General features: G+C 38.5%; 1 protein-coding gene across 1 annotated transcript in view; it reads right to left on the minus strand.

The window, feature by feature from the left end:
* The window catches only part of nectin3a (nectin cell adhesion molecule 3a), a 129,651-nt gene that overhangs the window by 23,897 nt on the left and 84,647 nt on the right, over positions 1–21,107 (minus strand). Inside the window, exons 3-4 of the mRNA XM_079574387.1 lie at positions 6,954–7,253; positions 481–598 (exon numbers count right to left, since the gene is read on the minus strand). Coding sequence (XP_079430513.1) covers positions 481–598; positions 6,954–7,253 — 418 coding nt within the window. The remainder of the gene's footprint in view (positions 1–480; positions 599–6,953; positions 7,254–21,107) is intronic.

Genomic DNA, 21,107 nt, shown 5'->3' on the forward strand with positions numbered 1-21,107 from the left:
TGTGGGGAAACTGTGGGGAAACTGTGAGGAAACTGTGAGGAAACTGTGAGGAAACTGTGAGGAAACTGTGAGGAAACTGTGAGGAAACTGTGAGGAAACTGTGGGGAAACTGTGGGGAAACTGTGAGGAAACTGTGAGGAAACTGTGAGGAAACTGTGAGGAAACTGTGGGGAAACTGTGAGGAAACTGTGAGGAAACTGTGGGGAAACTGTGGGGAAACTGTGGGGAAACTGTGGGGAAACTGTGAGGAAACTGTGAGGAAACTGTGGGGAAACTGTGGGGAAACTGTGAGGAAACTGTGGGGAAACTGTGGGGAAACTGTGGGGAAACTGTGGGGAAACTGTGAGGAAACTGTGAGGAAACTCCTTCTCCTGCAGCGTCTTCGCCTCGACACCGTTAATCTCGAGGAGTCGATGGGGAAGCTTTGATGATAATGCACTTTTATTGTGCGTCTGAGCCTCAGGTGCTGAAGACACTGACCTGATCCATGTGAAGTGTCGAGGCGGAGGGTTGGATCTGGCCCCGCAGTCGAACTTCACGTTCTCCTGCCCCGCGAACCAGCTCTCGCTCAGGCCCTCGATCGACACCACGGGGGCGACTGCGACGGAGAGGAAAACACGCAGCATTACACACAAACACATCACAAACACATCACAAGAACAAGAAACCCTAAAAAAACCTGATATAAATCTGATCCTGAAACATCACAGGAGCCTGGGATGGAAAGCAAAGGCACTAAGGGCTCCGCTGCTTCACTGAAAGGTCAAATACGCACAAATATGAACTTTTTTACACATAAAAAGTTGCATAGTGCGCCTTTAAAATGCATCGATACTGGCAAAACTAGTTGTCATTTACATGTCGGCAGCTGATGTAACTAATAAAGTAACTTGTAATCTAACTGATTACTCAAGTAATTAGTGAAGTAGTAGCAGTAAAGAAGCAGTTAAGCTACCTTTTAAAATAAAGAAAAAAATACAGTTACTTTTTAACCCCTTAACTCCCACCTGAACCGAGCACATTTTCTCCAGTTTGGCTTTACCCCAGTTCAAAAGCTTCTGGAAAAAAGCTGTGAAAATAGCAACAAAACTGAGACGAAAACAATGATGGAAATGTGACAAAAAAGTGAGAAAACATTGACAAAAAAGTGACGGAAAATGTATGGAAAAGTGGCAAAAATGTCAGAAAAATGTCACAAGAAATGGACAAAAAATGGACAAAAAATTACCAAAAAATGACAAAAATGTGATAAGAAATTGATTAAAAAATGACAAAAAAATGACAAAAAGGTGACAAAAAATGACAAAAATGTGATAAGAAATTGATTAAAAAATGACAAAAAAATGACAAAAAGGTGACAAAAAATGACAAAAATTTGATTGACGAAAAAATGGCAGAAATGTGACAAAAAAAATGACAAAAAATTTGACCAAAAAAAGACAAAAAATGACAAAAAAGTAACAAAAATGAGTTGAATACCCAACAAAATAATGATGGAAAAAAATCTGATGACGTGAGGAAAAAGATCCTCTCGGTTCAGGCGGGAGTTAAGAGGTTAAAGGAATCAGAATTGTTTTGTTGGCCATTGTCATCAACAGGTTCACAACTAGGAACATGAAACATAAAACATTTAACACATAACTGAGACAAAACTATGAAACTTACAACTATAAGATTATGCATAGGAAGATTACATTTAACTATGATAAAGGAGTAATCAGACACTGGGTTATTTATCCAGATATAATATTTCTGCAGCGTTCAGCCACAGGAAAAGAATAAAATGGTAAAAAAAAAATACATGAATTATTTTAAATCATTCTTTCCACATTGCTGTTTTTGTGAATTGAAAGCGATTTTTCAACATTGTGTCATGAAATTGCTCCTTCACTGATGTTTAACTATGATTACTCACTAAACAAACATTATTCCATCAAAGTAATCACTCAGGAAGGGTCAAAGGCATAACTACTGTAGATTTAATCAACCTTTTATCGTTTATAAAGGAGGCAGCCAGTACATTTTTATGCTTTCTGACGATGTTTACGAAAATAATCCGGGTATATTTAATCTCCATCTCATAAAGGAATGAGGGGAAAGAAAACTGGACATATCTGGCAACTTCCGAGCAAAATCACATGAACCATTTCAGGCACGACTGCAGCTGAGCGAGTTTTGGAAAGTCACTCGAAGCAAAAACAGCTGTGGAGGAAACAGAAGCAAAAATAGATTGGATTCTGGCACGATTGGTTTACGTATTACGATTATTTTAGGGAGTGCACTTGAGCTGCTTGCGGTGAATGTGACCCCGGGCTCGTGTGGAAAGAATAAAACCCGCCTTCGCTGCGGCCGATAATAAACCCCACTGACCGAGCGTGCGAGACCTGACGGGGAAAACAGACGGACGCCATGTTTCACACTCCTCCGCGCTGACATTGTGCTTGTGCCTTTTGCATCCGGAGCCGCTCAGCCTCCTCCTTAATGTATTAACCTTGGATTGCGACGCCCGGCCCGGCAGATACTCGTGTTTCTGCTAAAGCCTGATCAATATTTCATAAAACACCTTCATTAGGCCGCAGTGTCCAAACAGACTCATGCGCCCGGGAAGCCTTTGTCAATTATTACCGCATTAGGCTTATACGGCCTCAAATGGCTGTTTTATGGCTTCAGATGGAGGGGGCGGGGCTTGGACGGGGACGTTATTGCAGTTTCATAGCGTTTTTATAAGAGGCTTCTCTGGACCGGCCAAAAAGTTCTGCCGTTTCGCCCGGACGTGGCCAAAGTCTACGGCGGCGCAGAGGGAAGGAATCACTTTTCGACTGAAGAAACAATATGTCTCACAGAAAGGGAGAAGTTATTTAGGAAAAATAATCACAGCTGGGATTGTTTGTGATGTTCCACTGGGAGTCATGGTTAGGGCTGAGAACCGTCATTCCAGTCTGGTAGTGACAAAATACAAGTAAAGAAAGTCTTTATATTCAAGTTTTGATGCTGCTGGTCATCAACGTATAAAAGAAAAAAGATAAGATAAGATAAGTTGAAGAAAAAAGAAAAAAAATGTGGGGAAAACAAGTGGAAAAATTGGGGTATGTTTTGGAAAAAATGTGGGAAAAATTCAGAAAAAATAAATAAATAATGGAAAATTCGGGGGGAAAAAACATTTAAAAAAAAATTAAAATCGGGGAAAATTTGGGAAAAAACGTGGAAAAGAAATCTGAAAATTTGGGGCAAAATTGGGAAACAAAGTTGAAAAAAAGGGGACAAAAATGGGAAAATTTAGAATTTTTTTTGGGGGGGGGAATACATTTAAAAATATGTTAAAAATGGGGGGAAAACTGGGAAAATTTGGTAAAAACGTGAAAAAAAAATCTGAAAATTTGGGGCAAAATTGGAAAACATATTTGGAAAAAATGTGGGTAAATAAAAAAAAAATAAAAAAAATTGAATGGACAATTCGGGGGGAAAAAAACATTACATTTTTTTTTTTTAATGGGGGAAAATTTGGGAATAAACGTGGCAAAGAAATCTAAAAATGTGGGGCAAAATTGGGAAACAAATTTGAAAAAAAGGAAAAAATAATTGGGAGATTTGGAAGAAAAAAAATTGTGGGGGGGGGGGAATACATATAAAAATATGTCAAAAATGGGGAGAAAACTTAGCCTGGCTAACCCCAGACTAAAATCACACGTGATATTTAGTCTGGGGACCACCAATTCATTTCCTCGTAGGAGAGGTGTGGTTTACGGGGCGCTACGAATGTCTATCATGCGTCTGCATGTCGCCATAGCCAATCGTATCATCGTATTCGATGACGTATGACGTACCCGCTGTAAACTTTCGAGCTAAACTATTTAGAACAAGGTCTAAAGCTTGATCGAAAAATCCCATCGTGTCTGCTGCTGTCATGTTGGATCCGTAAATAAACTTTTTTTTTTTTAAATCCGTAATAAACTACAAGCTTCCGTATATCGAATAGCTCGTCATCGTCTCGCCGTCCCTCCTCGTTCTGTGATTGGTTCCCAAATCCATGCGAAAATTTCGGCCATGGTCCCCAGGCTGTGCAGTTCCAAACGATTCGAGCGCACACAGCAGCCTGGTGTTAGCCAGGTTAGGGAAAACTGGGAAAATTTGGTAAAAACTTGGAAAATAAATCTGAAAATTTGGGGCAAAATTGGATAACATATTTGGAAAAAATGTGGGTAAATTAAAAAAATAAAAATAAATACTGTAAATAGTGGAACATTTTGGGGGAAAAAACATTTAAAAAAAAAATTAAAATGGGGGAAAATGTGGGAAAAAATTGGGAAACAAATTTGAATAAAAGGGGAAAAAAATCAGGGAAATTGAAAAAAATTTGGGGGAAAGTACATTTAAAAATATGTTAAAAATGGGGGAAAACTGTGAACATTTGGTAAAAACGTGGAAAACTTATCTGAAAATTTGGGGCAAAATTTAGATTTTTAAAAAAAACACGTAAAAATTTTGGAATGTTTTTTTTTTTAATGTGGTGAAAAGTGGGGGAAAAAAGAAAAAAACTTTTTCAGTTAAAGTTCGTTTCTTGGTTATTTCACCTCAAACAAATGATACAAATGCAAAATAAATTCAATTAAAGGAAAAAGGAATAAATGTTACAAATAATTTAGCATCGGTATCGAAAACCAAGTATCGCTAAAGAACCGGCATTACTCCATAAAAGTAAAATACTGATTACTGATCACTCTTTGCAGCAACTCTATCTCAGCATCTGCTCTTTTAACCTCATTTTTCTCCAGTTTAGTGGAGAAATCTCAGATCCAAAAGCCTGTAGGCCAGTCTAGAATCTCATTTGAAAGCAAAGAGTCGACCTGGAGAGAGACGGTGCTCGGTTCAGGTGGGGGTAGAAGAGTAATTAAAAAGTGATTAGAGTAGGATTACTTCCCTTACTCACCATCACTGAGAGGATGTGATTGACTATTGCCTTGTAAACAGCCCCTACAGCTCTACAAACATTTCTTGTCTTTCTTCAGTTCATATTTCTAACACTAACGCTGAAAAGCCCGCACTAAAATATTCCTCTGTTTGAAGCCGCTGCTCCTGACTCAGCAAACGGTAACTCCCACAAATGATGGGACGTTTGCGGCGGCGATAAAGAGAGAAATTAACGGTCCGACAGCTGCGTCATCACGGAGCTGTAAACGAAGCAGCTGCTCGTTTGGCCCGGCGGCTCGATGAGCTTCACCGCTGAGCCCAACGAGGCGGCGGCCGTTAACAAACCGGAGTCGGGGATAAACGGAGCGTGTTTCTGGATACAGGGAGAGAGTGTCGTCTACAAATTAACAAACCAACCGAGCGGATCCTACGGCAGGAGGGTTTAGGCTCCCGTTAGATCACTACATTATTCAAGGTGTCGCAAAACCCCTGAATCTGACACATACATTATCTCATTTAATGTTGATGCAAACGTTTAGTGATGAGTTTCATTTAACCTCTTACCACCCGCCTAAACCAAATGCATTCTGTCCTCTTTGGCTATTATATAGGCCTGTGTAGCACCTCATTTGAAAGCTAAGACACAAAACTGATCTTTTTCCTCACATTGTTGCTGTGTTGTGTCACCTTTTGTATGTTTTTTTTCTTTTTTTTCTTTTTTTTCTTTTTTGTCACATTTTTGTTGAATTTTTGTTACTTTTTGGTTGAATTTTTATCACATTTTTGTTGAATTTTTATCACATTTTTGTTGAATTTTTATCACATTTTTGTTAATTTTTTGTCACTTTTTTGTTGAATTTTTATCACATTTTTGTTGAATTTTTATCACATTTTTGTTGAATTTTTATCACTTTTTGGTTGAATTTTTATCACATTTTTGTTGAATTTTTATGACTCAATCCTAGGATTTCCCAACAAGACGATATGAATTGGAGCTAAATTACAAATTGAAATGATGATTTTCTTGGCTTAAATTCGCCGTTTTGCCACGAACAAGAAGCTTCTTCAAGGCCCAGGCCCATTGTGATGCCCTACGCAGAAATGTTTTAACGTCTTAACTCCCGCCTGAACCGAGAGGATCTTTTTCTTCACGTCATCAGATTTTTTTTGTTCCAGCATTTTTTTGTTGGGTATTCAACTAATTTTTGTAACTTTTTTGTCATTTTTGTCAATTTTTTTGTAAATTTTTTGTAAATTTTTTGTAAATTTTTATCACATTTTGTCAGATTTTTGTCATATTTTTTGTCATTTTTTTGGTCAATTTTTTGTAATGTTTTTGTAAATTTTTATCACATTTTGTCACATTTTTGTCATTTTTTTTTATCAAATCTTTGTCATTTTTTGTCAATTTTTTATCACATTTTTGTCATTTTTTGGTCACATTTTGGTTATTTTTTTGGTCATTTTTTTTTATCAAATCTTTGTCATTTTTTGGTCAAATTTTTTATCACATTTTTGGCATTTTTTATCACATTTTTTGTAATTTTTTTGCTCACATTTGGTCATTTTTTGTCACATTTTTTAGTAAATTTTTTGTCAATTTCTTGTGACATTTTTGTCACATTTTTGCCAATGTTTTCTCACTTTTTTGTCACATTGTTTTCGTCTCAGTTTTGTTGCTATTTTCACAGCTTTTTTCCAGAAGCTTTTGGACTGGGGTAAAGCCAAACTGGTGAAAATGTGCTCGGTTCAGGTGGGAGTTAAGGGGTTAAGCGTTCATATTAAAATTAAAATGAAATGCACCAACCCAGTAATATTTGTAGAATTTAAATAATTGAGTTTAGATCCAGAAAACACGACATAACAATGTTTTGCCAGGATCTGAACTTAAGTTTGAAGAAAATGTGCTAAGTTTGCATGAAGTAAAAAGAATATTAAATGACCAACGTGAAACTAATAATTTGCCCTTATATGGTGCAGTCCGATGCCTAAACAACACCAGACTTTGGGATCTGCTGAAGCTGCTGACGTGTAAAGACACTCACAGTGCACGTTGAGGGTGAAGGGGATGCGGAAGTCGGTCTGCAGGGCGGGGTGCCGGACCACACAGGTGAGTATCCGGCCCTGGGCGGAGCTCACCGGTGACCACAGGTACCGCATGTTCACGGAGGTGGTGCCGTCGGCCTCCTCCTGCGACTGCCGCTCGCTCCGTCCGTTCAGCTCCGCCTCCCAGAACACCTCCGCCGCCGGACGCCCCCGCTCCGCGATGCACGTGGCCACCAGAGACTCGTTAGCCCCGTCCAGCAGCGCAGCGGGCCCAGCCGAGACGAAGACTTTAGGCTCCACTGTGGAGGGAGAGGACCAGGTCAGAAGGAGGACTTCAGGTGACACATTACACACAGCTTTTACTCAAACGTAGTTCACACAGTTATATTTAACCTCTTAACTCCCACCTGGACGGATCCCATTTTCTCCAGTTTGGCTTTACCCTAATCAAAAAGCTTCTTGGGGAAAAAAATGAGAAGAAAACAAGGATGTAAACGCAACCAAAATGTGACAGAAACTCAACCAAGAAGTGACAAAAATTCAACAAAAATGTGACAAAAACTGAACAAAAATGTGACGAAAAAAATGACAAAAATTCAACAAAAATGTGACAAACACTCAACAAAAAAATGACAAAAATGTGACAAAAACTGGACAAAAAAATGACGAAATTTAAACAAAAATGTGACAAAAACTGAACAAAAATGTGACAAAAAGTGAACAAAAAAATTGACAAAAATTCAACAAAAATGTGACAAAAACTCAACAAAAATGTGACAAAAACTGAACAAAAAAATTGACAAAAATTCAATAAAAATGTGACAAAAACTCAACAAAAATGTAACAAAAATTCAACAAAAATGTGACAAAAACTGAACCAAAAAATTGACAAAAATTCAATAAAAATGTGACAAAAACTCAACAAAAATGTAACAAAAATTCAACAAAAATGTAACAAAAATTCAACAAAAATGTAACAAAAATTCAACAAAAATGTGACAAAAACTGAACAAAAAAAGACAAAAATTCAACAAAAATGTGACAAAAACAACAAAAAAAGACAAAAATTCAACAAAAATGTGACAAAAATTCAACAAAAAAATGACAAAAATTCAACAAAAAAGTGACAAAAACTGAACAAAAAAATGACAAAAATTCAACAAAAATGTGACAAAAACTGAACAAAAAAAGACAAAAATTCAACAAAAATGTGACAAAAATTCAACAAAAAAATGACAAAAATTCAACAAAAAAGTGACAAAAACTGAACAAAAAAATGACAAAAATTCAACAAAAATGTGACAAAAACTCAACAAAAAAATGACAAAAATTCAACAAAAATGTGGCAAAAACTCAACAAAAATTCAACAAAAATGTGATAAAAACTGAACAAAAAAATGACAAAATTTCAACAAAAATGTGACAAAACCTCAACAAAAATGTGACCAAAATAAAAAAATAAAACATACAAAAGGTGACACAACACAGCAACAATGTGAGGAAAAAGATCAGTTTTGTGGATCTTAGCTTTCAACTGACGTGTTACACAGGCCTATATAATGGCCAAAGAGGACAGACTTTGGTTGAGGCGGGTGGTAAGAGGTTAAGATGCTGCTGAACATTTTACTGTGGAGACTCGTGGCCGGCTCCACCACTTCCACAAAAAACAACATGGCGGCATCTCAAATGTTTTTACGTGACATTCACTGAAAGCCGTGATAGTTTGTTTGAAGTTTGCTCTAATCACTTTTTAAAGTTTAATAACACATTGGTTTTACAAAGCTCTAATTTGGGCGCTCAGAGACGCTTCACGTGGCTTTATTTAGCCGCTCCACACTCGATGGTGGTGAGCTATTTATTGAAGCCACAGCTGCTCTAGGGGAGAGAGAGAGAAAAAAAGCAGAAACTTCAAAATAAGGAAGAGCTAAAGTTAAATGTAATGCAGCTTCCAAAGAGGAGGTCGGACCACCAACGAGCACAAACGCGGCTTTTCCAAGATCATTAGAAAGAGAATACTGATCGTGTATTTAAGAACATTCTGAATTGAAAACAGCAGGTCTGTGACTTCAGATCTAATAGTAAAGAAAACCATGTGAATGTATTACTACACTAGATGTTGAAGGTTTTATGCTTAATAATAGTTACTTTATTACAGTGGGAGTCCCGGATTGTTTGCAGTTTTAGGGGTCGCGGCCTGAAAAGTAGGGATGCACCGATACCACTTTTTCTAAAACCGATACGAGTACGAGTACTTTGATTTAAGTACTCGCCGATACCGAATACCGATACGAGTACAAGGCAGTTTCTTCAACGTTCTTTTTTGCACAGCAGCTGCAGATATGTTTTTTTTTTTTTTTTTCTGAATTTATTTATTGTTACAAACGTTTATTTTATGAAACAGAACGACTGTTTTGGCACTTTTACAGGCATTACCATCATCACAAAAAAAGGAAAAAACAAAATCGCTCCAGCGTGAGCTCAGAGAAGTGCCGAAAGTCGGTCAGATTGAGTGACTACATCTGCTAAAAGTTCACTAAACTCCGGGAATAAAGTATTTCTGTGATAAAGTCCAAACAAACTCAGAGACAGTGGAATATTTATGGATAAATACGAGTCAGATACTTTATATTTAACATGGATTTTACATAAATGGCTTGGATTATTTGAGAGGAAGCTATCGGTCATTTAACAGCGCAAGCTAAAGGTTAGCAGCTAACGTTAGCATCTTTTCACCGTAAGCGTTTATATTTAGGTCGTTTATTCGTGAGAAACACAAACACACGACTGAAACAGCTGATTTACTTCAGTCATTTATGGTTTATTTGGTAGGGACAGTGCAAGTTAATGAACAAGCCACACCGGATTGTAGCCTTAGGCTAATTTTCATCCGTCGTCCCCCATGCACACTCTCAAACACACTCTCATACATCCTGGCCTATTGTACATGTTTTTAGTGGTAGGGGAAACCGGAGTACCCGGAGGAAACCTACGCAGACACGGGGAGAACATGCAAACTCCACACAGAAAGGCCCCGTCCTTGGTGGGAATCGAACCCGGGACCTTTTAGCTGTGAAGCACAAGCACTAACCGCTGTGCTACCGTGCCGCCCGTGTTGTTTAGTTCAAAGACTTGTCGCTGTCAGGCTCTTCTGCGACTCTCGCAATGCATTGTGGTCTATATTGACCCGTTTAGTGACCATCGATGCTCACTACTTTTCGAGATGCATTGTGGGAAATTTCGACTTTTTTCTCTCTGGACATTCGGACACCCCTACAACAAGTGACCACTATATAGTCACTATATAGGGGATAGTGTGGACATTCGGATACAGCCTATGTCACTTCCTGTCAGTGTCCAAGTCAAACTATAAACATGACAAAACTAATGAAGTCTGGGTAAAATGTGTCATCTGCACTTTAAGTTCCTGTGTCAAAAACAACATACATTGTTCACATTTGCCTCCGCTGTTCTGATCGCTGCTTCGTAAAACCAACAACTTCCTCATTTACAAAATCCGCCACTTGCTTCATGTCCAGCTTCTCTGATTGGTTAATACACTTGTTAAACACGGCCATCCAGAATTTGAAGGAATCATCCCTGATCCCAGATTGTATAGAAGAGGAAGGGAGTGTATTCTGATAAACATAATAAAATACAAGACAACAAATGTAGTGTCAAACATGGCGTTAAAGCATTTTACTTGAAGAATCTGGTAAGTGGCACATGTCAGAGGTGAGAAACTGGACAAAATGCTTCCTGTAGTAGTATTTGTCTTTCCATATGAATAAGTAATGAATAAAGATGACAAGGGGAAGTGGTCTAAGAGCCGCTTTGTGCATGAAAATTACATGAGCTCAGCCGCTCGATCACACTTCCGCTGTCTGTGCGGTCGGGGAAACGCTCTGGAAAAGCTTCTGTAAAACTGTCCAGGAAAAGAAACCGCTCTGGTGAGTATCTAAGTGTGCAAGCTACAAAACAATATAAACTTTACTAGCAAATGTTTCTGATTTTAGATGCAATTGCAGGAACCGCAGGAGCTCAAACCTCAGTATCGATGCATTAAAGGTCCATCATGCAAAAGTCATTATCATCAGGACTTTTTTTACATGATACAACACACATCTCCATACGGGACGGATTATAATCAGGGACGGGCAACCACACGTGGGCAAGATGTTCCAGCCACTCAGATAAAACAACTATTCCTTTTGTGAAAGGTTCGAACAAGGCAAAGTTAAGTGGATCAATTAATCATGAAACAGCGGGATGTAGATACTAGGCTCCCCGGAAAGGGGGGTTTGGAAAGAGGAGTGTTTGGTCCCGGACAGGAGAAGGGTTTGATCCCGGACAGGAGAAGGGTTTGGACAGGAGAAGAGTTTGATCCCGGACAGGAGAAGGGTTTGATCCTGGACAGGAGAAGGGTTTGACCCCGGACAGGAGAAGGGTTTGATCCCGGACAGGAGAAGGGTTTGGACAGGAGAAGAGTTTGATCCCGGACAGGAGAAGGGTTTGATCCCGGACAGGAGAAGGGTTTGATCCCGGACAGGAGAAGGGTTTGATCCCGGACAGGAGAAGGGTTTGGCCCTGGACAGAAGAAGGGTTTGATCCCGGACAGAAGGGTTTGATCCTGGACAGGAGAAGGGTTTGATCCCGGACAGGAGAAGGGTTTGGCCCTGGACAGAAGAAGGGTTTGATCCCGGACAGGAGAAGGGTTTGATCCTGGACAGGAGAAGGGTTTGATCCCGGACAGGAGAAGGGTTTGGCCCTGGACAGAAGAAGGGTTTGATCCCGGACAGGAGAACGGTTTGATCCTGGACAGGAGAAGGGTTTGATCCCGGACAGGAGAAGGGTTTGGACAGGAGAAGGGTTTGGTCCTGGACAGGAGAAGGGTTTGATCCCGGACAGGAGAAGGGTTTGGCTCTGGACAGGAGAACGGTTTGATCCTGGACAGAAGAAGGGTTTGATCCCGGACAGGAGAACGGTTTGATCCTGGACAGGAGAAGGGTTTGATCCCGGACAGGAGAAGGGTTTGATCCCGGACAGGAGAAGGGTTTGGTCCTGGACAGGGGAAGGGTTTGATCCCGGACAGGAGAAGGGTTTGGTCCTGGACAGGAGAAGGGTTTGGTCCTGGACAGGAGAAGGGTTTGGTCCTGGACAGGAGAAGGGTTTGGTCCCGGACAGGAGAAGGGTTTGATCCCGGACAGGAGAAGGGTTTGATCCCGGACAGGAGAAGGGTTTGGTCCCGGACAGGGGAAGGGTTTGGACTCGGACAGGGGAAGGGTTTGGACTCGGACAGGAGAAGGGTTTGGTCCCGGACAGGGGAAGGGTTTGGACTCGGACAGGAGAAGGGTTTGGTTTCCGGCGAGGCCCTCGCTCTGTCAACAAAACCTCTCATAAAAACAGCCGCCTGTTTCCTTGTCATAACACACTCGTCTCTGCCGTCATGTGTCCTGGTTTTCCATATAATCCGAGTGTCCCCAGGGTTCTGTTTGGGGGCTGTGGCTCCACTGCTTTGGTTTGCGTTGTTGACACATCCTCTGGTGAACAAAGTAAAAAGCGGTCTTATCCATACGCCTTTCTATTGTGGATCAGTTTATATGCGTTTAAGTGAACCCAAACCACACGCCACTGATTACAGTACAATATATTCTAATCTAGTAAATACTATGATTTGTCGTTATAACGAACTCCGAGACCCTTACTTAATAAAGCAATAATGAACATCATATCAGATAAAAAGACAAAAATGACTGAATTCACAAGAAGAAGACGTGTGAACCTCCTGGTTTCCGTCCGCATTCCCAGTAAATCGCAGCACAATGCCCGAGCCGCCCGGTGAAGCTGTGATTATGTCTGTATTGTGTCTGTATTGTGTCTGTATTGTGTTTGTATTGTGTCTGTATTGTGTTTGTGTTGTGTTTGTATTGTGTTTGTCTGTGCCGCACTAAGCCCCAGGGAGCGTGCGGACAGTGGATGTAACATAACGCCGGGCCGTGGACTGTCAACACTGCGCTTGTACTGAGTGAGTGTCATTCAGACTCTGGGACACACTGCCCTGCTCCTGACTCCGCCGCAAGCTTCGGTTACACTGTTTCCTGAGAAAAACGCCACGGTTGGACCAACAGGAGAGGACGGCCCCCGAGCTACCGGAGGAGCACGTGAGGTTTGTGGTTTGGAACAGATTCACAAAGTCGCACTTGTGAACAATTTAAGAAACCCAGCGAATAATTAACCTCTTAACCTCTTAGCTCTTCCGCCTGAACCGAGAGGATCTTTTCCTCACGTCATCAGATTTTTTTTCCATAATATTTTTGTTGGGTATTCAACTCATTTTTGTAACTTTTTTGTCTTTTTCATCATTTTTCAAATCCAATCATTTTTTTAATCACATTTTTTGCATTTTTTTTTTAATTTTTTGTGATTTTTTTTGTGATTTTTTAGTCAAATTTTTGTAATGTTTTTGTCAAATTTTATAACATTTTTTCATTTTTTGTCACATTTTTTGTCATTTTTTGCTACATTTTGGTCATTTTTTGTCACATTTTTGGATTTTTTTGGTCAAATTTTTATCACATGTCTTTTTTTTGTCACATTTTGTCTAATTTTTGTCATTTTTTGGTCATTTTTTGGTCATTTTTTTTGTCAATTTCTTGTGACATTATTGCCACTTTTTCATCAATTTTTTGTCACTTTTTTGTCAATGTTTTCTCACTTTTTTGTCACATTTCCATCATCGTTTTCGTCTCAGTTTTGTTGCTATTTTCACAGCTTTTTTCCAGAAGCTTTTGGACTACGTTTTTATCTTGTTTATATCTTTATGTTTTGAATGTTCATATCTCGATATAAACACGATAACGGATTTAAAAATGTTAAAAATACGTATTTTTCTCCCCCTACATGTCCCACCAATGTCCTAATGTGTAGAATGAGCTCAGACCTGTTCACCTCCTCGGCTTAATATAGAAGCTGCAGTTACACGTATGACCTGAGGTGGCAGTAGTGAGTATACATGGCCGACTTGCATCTAATCCCATTAACAATAGATATAGGTTTTGAACCTCTTAACCCTCGCTTTAACTGAGCACATTTTCTCCAGTTCAGCTTTACCCAAATGTAAAATCTGGTGGACTTCACAAGCCGTCAGCCAGAGTAACCCTCATTTGATTCAGTCTTTTTGTTGTTTTTTTGTTTGTTTGTTCTTATTTTCATTGCTTTTGAAGCTTTTTTGTCATGTTTTTGTCACACTTTTGGTTGTGTTTTTGTTTCTCTTTTGTTACTTCTTTGCTACGTTTTTGTTGTATTTTCATCCTCGTTTTCCTCGCTGTTTTATTCCTATTCATGCCAGTAATCTCCATATTAACTTGATCTCTCTAAGTTTAAAGCGTTTCCCTGTCCACCTGCAGCGTCTCGCCTTCAAGAGCAAAGTACGAACCACAAAATAAACTGAGCTCTGCAAACATGTCCTGAATTGAGCAGCTCATGTTTTTGTTTTCCTTTGAGTTTCCATGTTTAAATATGAAGTTTTGAGAAAGACCAAAGATGTGAGATGAGAAAACCCGCCGCTTCAGGCTTGAGTTCTGTTGTGGTCGTCGTCCCACACAATATTTGCTCTTGTGTTTGCAAATAAACGGCTTCAAACGGCCCGGTGTAAACCACGTGTTTCTCAAGACGTCCAGCCCGAGGCCCGCGGAAAACAGACGCGTCTGTAAAAGCTACAAGGAAAACAGTGTTGGATAAAGGGCAAAAGGACACAGTCGTCTCAGCGGAATCAACAGCACAAGTTACTATTGAAACTGGCGTTCACCTCTTAACTCCCGCCTGAACCCAGAGGAGCTTTTTCCTCATGTCATCAGATTTTTTTCCCCATCATTTTTTGTTGGGTGTTCAACTCATTATGGTAACTTTTTTATCACATTTTTGTCATTTTCTGGTCAAATTTTTATCACATTTGTATCATTTTTTGTCACATTTTTTGTCATTTTTTGTCAATTTTTTGTAATTTTTTGGTAACATGTTTATCAAATTTTTGTCCTTTTTTTCGTCAATTTTTATCACATTTTGTCACATTTTTCATAATTTTTTAAATCAAATGTGTCATTTTTTTTGTCACATTTTGTTATTATTTGTCACATTTTTGTCATTTTTTTGGTCATTTTTTTGGTCATTTTTTTTGGCACATTTTGTCAAATTTTTGTCAATTTTTTAGCAAATTCTTATCATTTTTTTCATCATTTTTTATCACGTTTTTTTCAACATTTTCTCACATTTTTGTCATTTTTCGTCATTTTTTAAATCCAATTTTTGTCTTTTTTTTGTCAAGTTTTTGTCTTTTTTTTGTCACATTTTTGGTCATTTTTTGTCACATTTTTGTAATTTTTTGGTAACATTTTTATCTAATTTTTGTCCTTATTTTCGTCAATTTTTATCACATTTTGTCACATTTTTGTCATTTTTTCATAATTTTTTAAATCAAATGTGTCATTTTTTTTGTCACATTTTGTCATTATTTGTCACATTTTTGTCATTTTTTTTGTCCAATTTGTAGCAAATTTTTGTCATTTTTTTCGTCATTTTTTATCACGTTTTTTTCACATTTTCTCACATTTTTGTCATTTTTCGTCATATTTTAAATCCAATTTTTGTCTTTTTTTTTGTCACATTTTTTTCATTTTTTTGGTCACATTTTTGTCAATTTCTTGTGACATTTTTGTCACATTTTTGCCACTTTTTCATCAATTTTTCGTCATTTTTTTGCCACATTTCCTTCATTGTTTTCGTCTCAGTTTTGTTGCTATTTTCACATCTTTTTTCCAGAAGCTTTTGGATTGGGGTAAAGCCAAACTGGAGAAAATGTGCTCGGTTCAGGTGGGAGTTAAGGGGTTAAATCCACACGTATTTATCCAGTAAGGCGAGTTTCTTTCAGGAACAAGGCCAGTTTTGTACTAAGAACCTTTATTAACCCGCTAAGAGGACACTTTAGTAACTGATTGATTTAGTTTTCTATATTCAACTAAAGGTTTGCAGATTGTGTGCGACGTGTCAATAATTCTGTGCATCGATGGGAAAAAGGTTGAAATCAAAACTGAACCAGATTAAACTAGGATTAAAACAGTTACGTGAAAGCTGGGATTACACCGTGATAAAACAAGAGATAATATAATCTTTTTTTGATCTCACAACGGAGAAATTCACTTGTTACGATCGGCATTCAATAAGATCACTCAGGGTGAGCGAAACAGACAGGAAATGTGCAAACAGTTAAATAGTAGAAAAAAGAGGTGTCTTTGTGCAATAAGTAAAAGCAAAAGTTTTAGAAAAAATAAAATTAGAACAGATTATAAAAAGTAGAATATCGAGGTGCAAAGTTTACCGTCCTTGTGCAGGTTGTCAATAAGTGACGCTGATACAGAGATTATTTCACGTAGTTTTGCAAAGCAGTCATTGCACATGTTACTTCACAGCAGGGCTGCTCGATTATTGAAAAAATAATAATCACGATTATTTTTGTCATAATTGAAATCACGATCAAACGATTATTTGTTCCCTATAAAAAAAGGTCTTTATTTTATTTCTATATTTATTTATTTAAAAAACTATGCTGATATTTTTGTCATAAAAGTACAAATGATTTCAAGTTTGCCTCGATTAAGGAGAGGTCTCTGTTTCACATCTGCCCCCTGCTGGCCAGCCCTCACACCTGCGCAAGTAAACTGAGCAGCGCGGCCTGATGACGTCATCACACAGCGCCGTTTGTTTTTATGTCAGACAAAAGCTTGAGCCATGGCACGAGAAATGAGAAGGGGAAATAATCCCAGCGGCCTGAAAAGCAAGTCTGCTTTGCAAAAAAAAAAAAAAAAAAAAAAAAGTGAACAAAAAAAATGTGGAAAAAAAATATCTTTTTTTTCGATTATGCTAATTTTGTAATCGTTTAGTGGAGTAATCGAAATTGTAATCGAATTTCGATTAATTGCACAGCCCTACTTCACAGTCTTGTTGTTCAGTCTGACAGCAGTGAGGGATGAAGGACCTGCTCCTTCTTGCACTGAGGGTGTCTCAGTCTGCCACTGAAAGAGCTGCTCAGCTCCTCTACAGCAGTGGTTCTCAAACTGGGGGTCGGGACCCCCAAGGGGGTCGCGAGACAAATTTGGGGGGTCGCCAGATCATGTAGATAAAATATACATACTTTTTTTTAGCGTATATTATAATATTTTATGTGTGCTATTTTACCAGAGTGCCATTATATGTTTGTAATTTGATGAATTTTATTTTATCCATTTGTTTTTTTCTTTTTTAAGAATTATTTAGGCTAATGTTCCGATTTCGCACGGTGTGACCCGGGCGGGGGTCACGAACCCCTTTAACTGTTATATTGGGGGTCGCGGCTCCAAAAGGTTGAGAACCACTGATCTACAGCCCCGTGCAGTGAGTGGGAGGTGTTGTCCATGATGGAGGTGAGCTTGGCTAACACCCTCCTGTCCCTCGCCTCCTCCACAGAGTCCAGAGCTGGCCCTCCTGACCAGCTTGTTCAGTCTGTTCTTGTCCCGCTCTGTGCGGCCCGGGGCCCAGCACACGGCAGCGCAGTGGAGAGCAGAGGCGTCCTGAGGAGGCCTGCTCACTCTGAAGGACCTGTTTTGAAGCCTCCTCTTGCGTCTGTATCGTGCAGTTTACACTACAGGGGGCCACGAGTCACGATTAGCTGCTCACAACAACCGTACCACTGAAAATCGCACGATCCCAGGGTTTTCAAACGGGATTGATATATTTAGCTTCTCGCGCGGCCCTGGCTGGTGCTGTGGCAGCGTTACTGAAGCCGGCGGACACAGTGAAAAGATGTCACGAGAGAAAACTAACAAAGCTACTGCGGGAAAAGTCAATATTTTCACCTGGCCTTAACAATGTCCTGACTAATGGTAGAACAATGGGGCATTTGCAGGAGGGGTTTCTGCTAAAGAGCTGTGAATAGAAAAAGAGCCAACAGGACATCAGGGAAGGCCAGTCTCCATGGATGCTTCCTGCTCCTCTGTATGTTAATGCCTATAGCCGTGCCCCCCCCCCCCCCCCTCTATAAACCCCCTCAGTGTGACCTCTGTTTTAACCGCATGCTAATGTTGCCGCTCGTGGAAAACAGTTTCGCTCGTGGAATTAAAATTATTTAATCCTCCTGAAGCATATTGCAAACTCAAATGCTTGTAGGGAAAACAGCGTGGATCAAATGATAAATTATTTGTGTACATTTCATGAACTTTCCTGCTATTTTTGTAGCATTTTTGTGAAGGTGACCCTGAAAAGTGACCCTGCAAGTTGTGAAATGTGCCTATAGACCTGCCCCTGAAAAGAATGTGGAGGCTACAAAGATATTAGGAAAGTTATGAATGAGTTTGGACCAAAACTACTATTTTAATTTAGTGGCTTCCCCTTTAATTTTTGGCAATCAAAAAATCAGGTATCGGGCCTTTAAGGTTTTGTGTATAATCTCATGGTAAAGCGGTAAATTCCTGGGTTGTCTTGCAGGTCAGGAGACTGAGATGGAAACTAACGGGACCTTCACTTTCTTCTGCTGGAGCCACATCAGCAAAACACCTCCATATTTCACAGGAGGAATGGAAATCCAATCCAATAGCTACTGGATAAGTTACTATAAACTCACGAGAAAATCCACACGGAGCTGAAGTAAAGGCGAAAAGAGACCATTTATCTGCAGTAATGAGTAACATCTCAATACTATTGTTAAATAAAAATACATAAATGAATAAAGCACAAGCATTGAGGAGCTTTTGGACACGAGCTGTTCTGTCTATGATGGACAGAACAATAAATATTAACCTCTTAACTCCCGCCTGAACCGAGGGGATCATTTTCCTCACGTCATCAGATTTTTTTTCCATCATTTTTTTGTTGGGTATTCAACTCATTTTTGTAACTTTTTTGTCATTTTTTTGGTCATTTTTTGTCACATTTTTGTATTTTTTTTTCTTCTTCAAATTTTTATTACATTTTTGTAATTTTTTTGTCACATTTTTGTCATTTTTTTATCACATTTTTGTCATTTTATCGTCAATTTTTTATCAATTTTTTATCAATTTTTTGTCACATTTTTGTCATTTTTTTAAATCACATTTTTGTCATTTTATCGTCAATTTTTTATCAATTTTTTGTCACATTTTTGTCATTTTATCGTCACTTTTTTGTCATTTTTTTTGTCACATTTTTATCATTTTTTGGTCACATTTTTGTCATTTTTTAAATCAAATTTTTATCACATTTTTGTCAATTTTTTATCAATTTTTTGTCATTTTTTTGTCACATTTTTGTCATTTTTTCTTCAATTTTTTGTCAATTTCTTGTGACATTTTTGCCACATTTTCATCATCATCTTCGTCTCAGTTTTGTTGCTATTTTCTCAGCTTTTTTCCAGAAGCTTTTGGACTGTGGTAAAGCCAAACTGGAGAAAATGTGCTCGGTTCAGGTGGGAGGTAAGGGGTTAATAAAGTACAAAATACAGTACAAAAAAAAAAAAAATGTACAACTCTGCTATAACTTCTCTTAAAAGTGTCGCCTACTTTACTCAAGGAAATGTAAATGAGTAAATGAACTAATTACTAAACAATCTGCTGTGAAAAAGTCCATAAAAAGTCTCCAGTATCATATCAGAACAACACTAAGTAATCACAGACCTTCCTCAAACCAAAGAGCTTTATCTGAGCAGTAAAAAGGTTCGGTGACCCAGCCTCCTCCTCCTCCTCCTCCTCACACAGACCAACTACTGTTTACAGAGCTCTGTCCCGGGACAGGAGGGGCAGTGGGGGAAGAATGCACGCAGCGGCCCCACCCCTGCACTGCGCCGGCTACACGAGACGCCAGGGCTATTTTTAGACCCGGCCGGTGCCAAGAAGACATTTAATTTCAGCGGCGGATCCGGAGTGAGGAGAGGTGGGATGTGTCCCGAGGTTAGGGACAGAGGAGCGGTTGTGTGGGGCGACTCAGCGGTTTTTTTTCAGAGGCGCTAAACTACAATACGAGGCTTCAGTACAGTCGGTCCTTTCCCGATGCTTTATTTTGAAAATCTCACGGCAGAAAGTCGAACTAAGAGCACGTTTGTGTCATGTTTGTTTGTGATTGATCGTGTAGGCTGAAATGTTCCGCACTGTGGCTTTAACCTCTTCGCCCAAACCTGAACCTATTTTTTCATTGCTTATATTTTGTGTTTGTTTGTTTTCTTCACCTTTTATGTAACTTTTTTGTCTCTTTTTTCATAGATTTTTTTGTCATGTTTTCGCCATATTATTTCACTTTTTTTTTGCTTATCCAGCTCGTTTTTTGTATAATAGATCTTCCACAAGAGGAGCTACACGACAAGAAAAAGGGACAAACAAGGAGGTATCCGGGCAAGACCACACCAGCCTTCTATCCCTATATTGTCCTGGCTGGTGTTCGGTCACTGGAGAATAAGTTTGTTCTTAACTTAACTTAACTTTGGCTTTACCCTAATCAAAAAGCTTCTTGGGAAAAAAGCAACCAAATAGCCACAAAAAATGAGAAGAAAACAAGGATGTAAACGCAACAAACGTGACAAAATTGTGACAAAAATGTGACAAAAACTCAACAAAAATGTGAAAAAAATTCAACAAAAATGTGACAAAAATTCAACAAAAATGTGACAAAAAATCAACAAAAATGTGACAAAAATTCAACAAAAATGTGACAAAAATTCAACAAAAATGTGACAAAAAATCAACAAAAATGTGACAAAAATTCAACAAAAATGTGAAAAAAATTCAACAAAAATGTGACAAAAATTCAACAAAAATGTGACAAAAAATCAACAAAAATGTGACAAAAACTCAACAAAAAATGACAAAAATTCAACAAAAATGTGACAAAAATTCAACAAAAATGTGACAAAAAATCAACAAAAATGTGACAAAAAATCAACAAAAATGTGACAAAAAATCAACAAAAAATGTGACAAAAATTCAACTAAAATGTGACAAAAAATGACAAAAAACTCAACCAAAAAGTGACAAAAATTCAACAAAAAATGACAAAAATTCAACAAAAAATGACAAAAATTCAACAAAGAGTGACAAAAATTCAACAAAAATGTGACAAAAATTCAACAAAAAGTGACAAAAATTCAACAAAAAGTGATAAAA

Source organism: Gobius niger, assembly GCF_951799975.1.
Source record: "Gobius niger genome assembly, chromosome: 1".
Taxonomy (NCBI): Eukaryota; Metazoa; Chordata; class Actinopteri; order Gobiiformes; family Gobiidae; genus Gobius; species Gobius niger.